Raw genomic sequence first — 11,314 nt, 5'->3', positions numbered from 1 at the left:
AACAAATGTGGCTGATTCCTGTGGCTTTGAATTAGTTAGGCTGAGAGAAGATAGAGTTTGCATGTCCTGGTTCAAATCATTACTCTTGATGTGCTGACTCCATCCTTCACCCTGGTGCTTAGTTTGTCCTTTTGTCCATAAGAACAGTGGGGCACCCTCCAGTCTTCATGCAGCAACACAAAGAAAGTGTTGTGACTAGAGATGTGAGAAGACATCCCTTTTGGTTCTGCCCTGTGGCTGTCACATGTAACACCGTTTCCATTCCGCTCCTTTTTGTCTTCCACCAAAACTACTCATCTCATCTGCTGTGATGAAATAATGTAACTTACACAATAAATTACGCAGGTGACATATGCTGTCATTACATTATCCCACCGCATTTATTTAATGCACAGGAAATGCAGTGCAGATTGGGGTGTGTGTGTGTAGCATAATCGGTTACAGATCATCGGCAGACTGGAAGCAACAACAAAGGCAAATACTGAAAATAATCGCTGGAATGATTTCTATTCCAGACAAGAAGGCGAAAAAGCAAACTGTTTCAGCAGTTCCTGCTCCTGTTTCCTTCAAAGTTCTCTTGATGCCCCTGGTTGTGACAGCAAGGCAAGCTCACACCAAATGAACAGAGGTTGGATATGTCAAGGATTCTTGAGTTGTGATTCCTGCTTCGCAGTGGACTAGAGTAGATTACTCTTTGAGTCCATTCAACTCTACGATTCTATGATCCAGGAGTCATTTTCAGTGCAATCCATGATGTGTGATTTCCTGACAGCACAGCAATATTTTCCTTTGGCTTTGCTTTGAAGCACTGTCAGTCATTCTCAGCACTGACACAAAGCCTTCCTTCCTTGCCGTGGGTCTATTTCATCTCCTTCAGCCTGGCCTTGTATGTGAGCTCACCTTGCCTAAAGATCAGGCTGTTGTTATAAATAGCATGATTACATCTCTACTATGGGGTGGGATGCTGGCTATGCTTGGACCACTAAGAGATTCACACATTCTAGGGGCCAGGTTCTTTGGCTATCGAAGCACCTCTCTTTTTTCATAATAAGAATAATAAGTAGTTGTCGTTGTCGTCGGGGTGGGGGGTGAGTAAGATGGCTTCCATTGTGCAGCTGGGAAATCCTTCTTGCTTGTGTTTATATGGGAGACTTGTGGACTTAAGACAACCCTTGCTTTGGAAGAGGTAGAGCTGGTGCCTTTGCTTCCAGGAACCGGCTGTGCACATCAAGGGGAACTCTTGAAGTATTAAAACATTGGTTGGTGGGAAGGGGGCTCTTTCGGGTCCTGCTGCCCCAGACTCAGACAAAAAACAACACTGAGCTACGGGGGACTGGGGGTGTGGGTGTGGGTGGGGTGGGGATAGAGAACAAGTAGGGTGATGTGGGAAGGAGACTTAGCTAATTCTCATCTCTGGCAGGCCGGATCTTCATCTCGGTGAACTTGAGGGAGTACTGCCAGCCTGTCCACGAGGACCACTCGATGCCATCGGCGTAGGAGCTGTGGTGGCCCTTCAGGTACTGCCCGTTCAGGTTGGAGGTGTGGCAATTGCGGTACCACCAGGCCCCGTGGTAGAAGGAGGCACAGTTGTTCTCTGAGTGGTCGTTGTCCAAGTCTTTGGTGGTGAACTTCATGCCATTGTGCTTCAGGAACGAGTCACCTGCAGGGGGAAGGAGTCATTTGTCAGGGTGTGGTGAGGTCTTTGGAAAGGGCCACTTGGTGGACAGGGACATCTGCCCCCCCCAACTCCACAGACAGCCTATTGAAATTTGCTCCAAAAGCTCTCAGCAGGTCCATAAGAACATAAGAAGAGTTTCCTGGAGGAAGCCAATGGCCCATCTAGTCCATCATTCTGTCCTCATAGTGGCCAACCAGATGCCTGTAGGAAACTCACAGGCAGGATTCTGGCACAAGCACACTCTCCCTTCCTGAGGATTCCAGCAACTGGTATTCAGAAGCATTGCTGCCTCCAACCATAGAGACAAAAGCATAGCCATTTTGGCTAGCAGGTGGCACCAGATCTGCGCTAGGGGCATTAATGTCAACATTCTGCGACAAAGTAATGGAAGGCTGAAAAACTAAAGGTGCAGTTTTTGGTGAGGCTAAACGAATGAACAAAACTGTAGCTCTACATTTTAGAAAGGGGTTTGCAATTCAGTTGAAATAAAATTTTGTTTTGTTTTACGTCAATAAAACTATAAATATTTGCTTTCTGAGTTAGTCCCTGACAGCTGAGAGCTAAATTCTTCCTTGCAAATTGGACGTTCCGACCTAAATGTTCTTTCTGTCAGGGTGAAATGTCAATTTCTGACCTGAAGTTTCAATTCTGAGCAGCTGTTTTGAAGTGGAAATTTGCCGTTCTGACAGGCCCGATTGCTCCAATGCTATTAGCACCGGTGCTGTTCTGGATATAATGCACGGTATTTTGAGCACAGAGCAAATGGCCTTCCTTCCTACCTTCCTTTTTTCCTGGTGATCCACAAAGAGGTATATACCCCAAACTTCCACAGCTATTCACAAACACACATCCCCAGTGCACAAATATCCACTGCACATGCGTATCTGTTTCCCCTCTCACGCATATCCCCTCTGCCCTAGGCACCAGGCAAACCTACCTGCTGTCCCAGAATAGTCAGCAATAGTAACTGGATAGCCATCTTCCTCAGGGTCGACAGAGAACAAACCCACCGAAAATGTTCCATAATGTGCATAAGCTGTGCCATTATCAAAGTCCTCTAGGTCAATGCGCAGCTCATAGCTGGCTTGCGTGGTCAAGGCATGGATCCTCTTCAACCCTGTTAAATGAGTTTCAAATCAGTTTATATATGGGACATGGATGTGTCCATAAATACATACATGACTGTTTGTCAGACACTGCATTTTATAAACGAGGAAATACAAACTTTGGAACTGCTTGCCTATTGACATCAGACAGGTGCCTTTGCACCTCATTTCAGCACCAGCTATAAACATTTTTTTTTTTTGTTTAAGCAAGCCTATCCAGACATGTAGAATGCTGACATGTTTTAATCTCAGTTTAAACTTCTTAATTTTAATTGTATTTTGAAGACTTTTAAATAGCTGTTTTGTACTTTTTTACTGGCAAATTCATTGTTTTATTTATTTGTATACCATTTTGAGAGTTTGATATCTTTGGGTTTTTTTGCAATCAAGCAGGATTGCGGACAGGATCCATTCCGGAGCTCTGGTCAGATCCTGAGGTTTCCACAACCAGAGGGACTGCTTCTGCGTATGCACGTGTGGTGAAAGCTGGAAAAGTACTTCCGGGTTTGCTGTGTTCACATCCTGAAGGATACACAGCCGGAGGTGTGCGTATCCAGAGGTACCATATGCATTTTATGAAATACATAATTTGCTATGTTCTTCTTAGAAGGTACAGCCTTTTCAGAAAGCAGCTTTCTTAAGGCTACCAAAAATATTAAAAATCAGACCTGCCTTAATGTGTGATTGGATGCGGGTGGCGCTGTGGTCTAAACCACTGAGCGTAGGGCTTGCCAATCAGAAGTCTGGCGGTTCGAATCCCCACGACGGGGTGAGCTCCTGTTGCTGGGTCCCAGCTCCTGCCAACCTAGCAGGTCGAAAGCACGTCAAAGTGCAAATAGATCAATAGGTACAGCTCTGGCGGGAAGGTAAATGGTGTTTCTGTGTGCTGCTCTGGTTTCGTCAGAAGCGGCTTAGTCATGCTGGCCACATGACCCACAAAAACTGTCTGTGGACAAACGCCGGCTCCCTCGGCCTATAGAGCGAGATGAATGCCTCAAACCCAGAGTTGTCCGCGACTGGACTTAACTGTCAGGGTTCCTTTACCTTTTCCTTTTAAAATGTGTGGTGTGCAGATATTAGAGATTCAAGATTCTGCACTGGGTAGTTACCCTTAAGTTACAAGTACGGAGATTCTGACACAACGTCAGAAAGAACTTTCTGGTGGTAAGAGCTGTCCGACTGTGGAACCGACTTCCTTAAAAAGTGGTGGGCTCTCCTTCATTGGAGGTTTTTAAGCAGAGATTGGATGTCCACCTGTCATGGATGCTTTAGCTAAGATTCCTGCATTGCAGGGGGTTGGACTAGGTGGCGCTTGGGGTCCCGTCCAACTCTACAATACCATGATTCTAAGGATGTACGAACATAAGAAAAGCCCTGCTGGATCTGGCCAATGGCCCATCTAGTCCAGCATCCTGTTTTCACAGTAAACAGCCAGGTGCCCCATTGGGAAACCCACAGGCAGGATTCGAGCATAAGAGCAGCACATTCCCCTCCTGTGGTCCCAAACAAGTGGTATTCAGAAACTGGTATTACTGTCTCTGACTGTGGAGGCAGAACATAGCCATTATGATGAGTAGCTATTGATAGCCTTCTCCTCCATGAATTTGTCCACTCCTCTTTCAAATCCATACAAGCTGGTGGTCATCACTGCATCCAGTGTGAGGAAGTGAAGAAGTCCTTTCTTTGATCTGTCCTGAATCTCCCAACACTCAGCTTCATTGCATGTCCACAAGTTCCAGTGTTATGAGAGAGGGAGAAAAACTACCCAATTCCTCCATGTCATGCACCAATTGGAAGTGGGGGTGGAAGAGGCTATGGGATATTAAGGACCCAGCCAACACAACAAGAAAAGCTACTGTTAGCTGTTGTGTCATGTGCTTTATCCACAACTTAGTCCCACTTCCCAGTCCAAACCTTCTCAGCCTCTGCTTCATGCAGCTTCTAGTGTGGGCCTTCAGAGGCTGAGAGATGGGATTTTGCTGCCTATCAATTAGGACTTGCAAAAGCACCTCTCCAGAGGTGGGTGCTGAGTGGGGAGAAGGAGTCCTGCTGATCATTTCTCAATTAAGAGGTGATTTGGGGAAAGTTGTCATTCGCCGTGAGTGATGACTCCTCTCCCTTTTTCAAACCTCTCCTCCATCGCACCTGGTGTTCTCTTTAATTACCAGTAGTTTAAGTTATACTTGCAGGCTGCAGGCTCCTTGGGTAGAAATCATCTCCACAACATGACACAACAGCCAACAGCAGCTTTCCTTGCAAACCCCAACAGTTTTGATTCAGAGGTTTCTGCTCGCTGGTGTGCAGCTTATCTAGGAATGGGTCAAGGCTGGCATAACAGGGAAATTCCAAAGTGAACAGGTGCTTAGAGCATTTGGGACTTTTGAGAAAAAAGCAGTAGGAGGCAACATAATAGAAGTTTGCAAAATTATGCATGACCTGGAGAGAGTGGACATTTCTTCCTTTCTCATAACACTGGAACTCATGGGTATCAAGTGAAGCTGAATGATGGAAGGTTTGGGACAGATAAAATAAAGTCCTTCTCTATGCATAGTTAAACTATGGAACTCACTCCCACAGGAGGCAATGAGGACCGCCATCTTGGGTGAGCCAGTCACTGCCTCTCTGCCTAACCAACCTCACAGGGTTATTGTGGGGATTAAATGAGGACTAGGACCTGGGAGACCTGGGTTCAAATGCCCCCACTTGGCCATGAAGCTCAAGGGGTGGGGCCAGTCAATGCCTCTCAGCCTATAACCTACCTTACAGGGTTGTTGTGAGGATAGGATGAAAAGGAGGAGGAGAATCATGTGCACCACATTGAGCAACTTGCTGCAAATGGTGGGATAAAAATAAATAAAGCCACCTCTCTGCCTCTTCCCCAAAGCTGTGATAATAAAGACCAAGATGCACATACCAAGCCAGTGTTCTCCAGTCAGTTTCCCAAATCCATCCCTGTAAGCTTCCCACCCACGGAAGAAATTCACGGAGCCATCCTCACGCCGCTGGAAGACCTGTAGTGGGAGAAATGAGTGCAGGATTAATAAGAACGAGTGAGAGAAAGTGTGTGTGTGTGTTCACTGGGGGGGAGGCGGGGGCGAGCCTCCGTCAGCTTTGTCTCTGCCTCCCCCATTCACAGTCCAGTTTGAAGAGCGATGGTGCCGCTTTATCAGATGAAAGAGTCGAGATGCAAACTAAAAACCCCGTTAAATTGGCTAATTATGTTGGAGTGGTTCAGCGAAAGGGACTCTGAAGAGGCTTCCTGTCAGGATTAATAGGGAGGTTGACACTGAAACCAGAAATGTTATGTTACAGATATGGCGGCTATTAATTTTCTCATTCTAGGCTATCACCCAGGGAACTTTCTTCCAGCCCAAGGGCCGCATTCTCTCCTGGGCAACCTCCTGGGGGCCGCAAGCCAGGCTGGGAGGGAGGCAAGGGGCATGAGCAGAGATCAAGGGCACATTCCAGCCAGGCAAAAGCACTCAAGAAGGATACAAAGCATAGGTAGTATGGAGCCTATAGAAAGAAGGAATGGCTGAGGAGGAGGTAAAGCCTGACCGGAGTCCCAAAGGTTGTATCAAGAGCTCTCCAGGGATGCACTTGGTCCCTGGGACTGAGGTTTCCCAACACTGTTGTAGGGTTGTTGTTTTTAAAGTAATGTGCAAAGCAGACATAAGAATATAAGATGATCCCTCCTGGATTAGTCCAGTGGCCTTTCTAGTCCAGTCTACTCTTTTCACAATGGCCACTCAGATGCCTGTAGGAAACAAGCAAGCAGGAATTGAGCACAAGCGCCCTCTCCCCTCCTGGGGTCTCCTGCATCTAGTCTTCAGAAGCATGCCTGCAACCCGTGGAGATTGAGCATAGCCATTGCAGGTAGTAGCACAGCCCTCTCCTCGATGCATTTTTCTAATCCTCTTTTAAAGCCATCCTATGGGAGTGAGTCCCATTTTTTAACTATCCTCTGCATGAAGAACTACTGAATTGTATTCTGATTTTGGATTGCCAGCAGATCTCCCCTTAGCCATGTGTTATCTTATGATTCAGTTTTTTTATAACTCACTAAACTTGCTGTTGGGTACATGACCTCCCTTCTGGTGCCCACGGTCTGCTATTTGTGAATGGTGTGCCAAGTGATAGGGAAGCCCTGATGTGTTGCATTTGAACCACGGCGTCTTATAGGCAAACCCTATATAATGGTGAACGTGAACATTTCAAGCTGGTTTTCATTTCTGGGCAACAAGAGTTTTGATTAAAGATTAAGCAATAACGAACTGTGCATTTACCGGTTCGCCATACCCCCTTCTGCTGTGGTTCTCAAATTAGCCAAGTAAAATGTCCTCCTTTTGGTACTTTTCTTGCTTAATTAAACTTTGATCTATTGGCGGGAGAATCAAGAAAATACCTCCTGTGTCTGCTACTCACCATTAATTAAGCGTCCATCCCCTGATTTAATGAAGCAGGGGCACATTTTGACTGGAAGGGCACCAAAAGGAAAGTTTACTTTCAGAACAGCTGAGTTCTCAGATCACTGGATTTTCAGCCGTGACCTAAAAGGCCTTTCAAAGTTGCCCATACAAGTACAATGGCACATCCATTTACTTTAAAGCATCATTCTGGTGATGGTAACCCTATTTCCACTGGTGATGCCAATATGCCACCATAACCCTCAGGCTAATAATGGTTGGAGGGTTGGAACTGGGATATTATTTCCAACAGTGGCAGGGAACCCTTTTCTGCTGGAGGGCCGCATATTATGGGCAACCTTCCTGGTGCCAGATGTAAAAGCAGGCAGACGTGAACTTTACCTCCATAAACTAAGCTAGTTTCATAGGCACATTGAAAGCTGCTTATACCGAGAGTCAGGTCAATGGTCCATCTATCTTAGAACTGTCTACACTGACTGGCAGCAGCTCTTCTTCTTCATATGTGTTACTTCAAGACTGGATTACTGCCATGTGTTCTATGTGGGGCTTCCCTTGCATTGATCCAAAAGATGGAGTTAGTGCAGAATGCTGCAGTCAGGTTGCTGACAGGACTGAGACATTGTCAGCATATCACACCTGAGCTCAGAGATCTGCACTGGCTGCTGTTTTGCTACCAGGCCAAGTTCAGTGTGTTATTATTATATAAAGCCCTTAACAACTTGGGACCAATTTACCTGCAGATGGTCTTACCTCATTTATGCCCATTTGACCATTTCATTCGGCAGAACTGGCGCTCTTACAGGTGCCACATAATACCCACCCTGCATTTTTAAGTAGTGTGACAGCAACTCCCTGCCTATTCGTATCAGGCAGCTGGCTTCATTGTATTTTTTTTAGCACTGACTAAAAACATTTTTGTTTAGACAAAGATGTCCAGATGCTTAGAAAGTTGATGTGGGTTTTAATCCGTTTTCAGTCTATTGTTATTCTCACCCTTCGAAAGTATTATGGTTGTTCCTTAACCTGCTTTGAGATTTCGTCCCCTCCCCCTCCCCCATTTTATTTTGTTTACAGTCAAGCAGTTATAAATTTTATGGAACAAATAAATAAATACGTGGAAAGGCAGTATTTTGGGTATAGGGATCCCAAACAGTACAAGGCTTTTTAAGCTTAAAACCAGCAGTGGGGGAATCCAACTGGCATCAAGGGAAGTTGGGAGGTTCACTCATTCTCATTCCACCCATTACTGCATTCTGTGCTGGACTCAGTTTCTAAACCAAGAAGCAAACAGCTTACTCTCTGTACATTTGTCCAAGCCTCTATTTAAAAACAAAACAAAACAAAAAAACCCACCTAAGCCAGGGATCGCCACCATTTCTGTAGTTAGTTTTGCAAGTGTGTGAAATATTTACAGTCAATTGCATTGGGTGATAGGGAGTTGTAGTGTTCTGTGGAAGTGTGTGTGGAGGGGGAGGGGAAGAATTATCTCTGACTGATGTCCTCCCTCTCCTGTTTTCTTCCCATGAGCTGCACAAACATCCCCCACCACCAAACCCTTTTGCTATGGATGATTCTTCCTGAACAGATTCGGGCAATTTCATGCTGCATAAACTGCCCATGATTACATTATTGCAGTATCTGGAGGTTGAGCACCACCGCGGCCAGCATATGCTTCAAAATCCTGATGTGTTTCTGTTGCATCACAATGGAACATTGTTAAGGGGCAGCCAGGAACTGGGCTCCCCACAGTCTTAGTCTGGGGTTGTGTGCTAACCTGGACAAACAGGAAAACATGGATGGATGTATTTATTTTTTTAAGGTGGGGAAAACAACAACAGGATTTTTCTTTTCTTTTGCAAGGGCTGTACTTCAGTGGGGGAGCACATGCTTTGTACAAAAAGGTCTCTGGGTCCATCCTCTGCATCCTCAGATGGGGCTAGGAATGTCCCTTTCCTGAAATCCTGGAAAGCTGTTGCCAGTCACTGTGGACTATACTAAACTTGATGGATGAATGGCCTGACTCAGTAGCAGACAGCTTCATGTGTTCCTACTTAATTCAATCAATACTTAAGAACATAAGAAGATCCTCGCAGGATCAGGCCAGTGGTCCATCTAGTCCAGCATCCTGTCCTCACAGTGGCCAACCAGATGCCTATGGGAAACTGACAATCAGAATCCGATCACAAAAGCAGCACCCTCCCCTCCTTAAGTTTCCAGCAACTTGTATTCAGAAAGCTTTGCTGTCTCCAACTATGTAGGCAGAACATATCCATAATAGCTAACAGCTATCAACAGCCCTCCCCTCCATGATCTTGTCTAACCCTCTTTTAAAAGCATCTAAGTTGATGGCCATCAGTGCCTCTTGTAGGAGCAAGCTCCATAGTTGAACTATGTGCTGCGTGATTTTTCAGAACATTGAGGACTAGAATCTTGTTTATTGTGGCTAGGGGAAGGAGATAGCTCAGTGCACCATTTGCATGTAGAGAGCTCCAGAAGATTTAGGGGGGGCATGATTGGTTCAGTCGCACAGTGTGCAGAGAGCATCAGGAGCACTGCAGAAAGTAAATTAACACTCGTTCCAGCAACATTTGCTTGTGGCCTGCGCAGTCCTTTTCTGTGGCCCCCAGAAGGCTGCTTAGAAGGAAACATGGTCCTTGAGGCTGGAAGAATTGCCGAGCCCTCCATTAGATGCTCCGCCACAGCTCCGACCAACTTTGCAAGCCCTAGTTTGTAGGCTGTGACATGATGCTCACTCGTCAGGCTCGCCTCTGATCCAAGCAGTACTTACCTTCTAGAATTAGAACCCTTAATTTTTATCCCTGCATTGAGCGCTTCAGAAGCTGCCTTCGCTAAGCCCCTTTGAAAGGGGCTTTGGGCCTGAACAGTTTGACGGCTGAAGGACACTTTTGCTGGAAAGGGGCCCAAAGCTGATTGCTAATGGAGAGCTTTTCTTGGCTCCCACATCAGTGGGGCATGGGGAAGGAGGGAAGGTTATGGGAGCAGGAGATAATGCAAGCTCCTTCATTAAGCTGCTTTGACCTCAGGCTGCAAAGTAGGCCAGTTGTCCACGGCACTGATGGAGGAGGGTTTGGAGGGGCTTGAGTTGCATTAGCAGAGAGCTCTCCCTCGCTCTCATTCTCCTCTCCGCAACCGTCCATGTAAAGGCCTGATTACACAAATGCCTTGAGAGATTAGTGGCCCGAACAGCTTTGGTGATAAATGCCTCTTTGCTGATTATCCCCCTTTGTGGAGGTGCAGAGACAGCCACGCATGGACCCCGAAGTGGTGCACAATGCCACAGCCGCAGTTCCTTTGCCCCTCAATATGACTTGTTATTTTTCCTCCCCCAGAGCTGATTTCTCTGTAGCCATGTGGGCTAGAAACCTGAATCTGAAATCAGGGGAATTTGCCATCCCTTTTAATCTTGCCATCAGTACGTCATATAAGAAGGTCTAACAGGAACCAAATATGTCTGGTCACAGCCCAAGCAGATTAACACAACCATCAGGAGGAAAAGGGGCTGTGACGTTTCGCTAATAGCTAAGGTGTTGCGGTTGGGTCTGTATCCCTGAGGACTTAGTTTTATTGCTGGATCACAAAGGGAAAGCATTCATAGCTTCAAAGACAAGGGTCAAGAACTCAATACTCAAGTGTTCTATTCCAGGGTCAGAAAAGAAATTGATGTTGTTTGGTAAGGCTGCCAAGCTATGATTGAAAAACCAATGGCTCCTTAGGCAGTTCAGAGACAGGCTGTGCTGGGTAAATCTGGGGAATGGTGGCTGAATACTACTAGGGTATCAGATTCCAATATCATTTTCTTCATAAAAGATGGCTTTACACACAGGTTCACGTCTGCCCTCCCCCGGCATGGCCACAAAGAGGAGATTGGAATTTTCTGTTTTAAATTGAACACACTTTAGCATGCCATCCCAAACTAACCATAACAGTGGTTAGTCTTAACTATGGTTTGTCAAAAAACAACAACCTTGTAAACCACAGTTTGAAGTCATCTTGTTCATACAAACCATCATTAAGATTAACTACAGATTATCCATGTTCAGGCATCACAGCAACCAGTCAGTGGTACAAAATGGACACAAAGC

The 11,314-nt window shown here is 45.9% G+C and overlaps 1 protein-coding gene across 3 annotated transcripts in view; it reads right to left on the bottom strand.

Annotated features, from left to right (window-relative positions):
* Nucleotides 1–356: 356 nt before the first annotated feature.
* Nucleotides 357–11,314, bottom strand: part of FIBCD1 (fibrinogen C domain containing 1) — a 69,745-nt gene continuing 58,787 nt past the window's right edge. For all 3 annotated transcript variants that reach the window (XM_081896817.1, XM_081896816.1, XM_081896818.1), the window contains 3 exons: nucleotides 5,699–5,795; nucleotides 2,616–2,795; nucleotides 357–1,660 (listed from right to left, as the gene is read on the bottom strand). In XM_081896817.1, coding sequence (XP_081752943.1) covers nucleotides 1,401–1,660; nucleotides 2,616–2,795; nucleotides 5,699–5,795 — 537 coding nt within the window. In that variant the 3' untranslated portion in view covers nucleotides 357–1,400. The remainder of the gene's footprint in view (nucleotides 1,661–2,615; nucleotides 2,796–5,698; nucleotides 5,796–11,314) is intronic.

The sequence above is a fragment of the Podarcis melisellensis genome (assembly GCF_964234715.1).
Source record: "Podarcis melisellensis genome assembly, chromosome: Z".
Classification (NCBI taxonomy): Eukaryota; Metazoa; Chordata; class Lepidosauria; order Squamata; family Lacertidae; genus Podarcis; species Podarcis melisellensis.
This window is presented reverse-complemented; position numbering and strand designations above follow the sequence as displayed.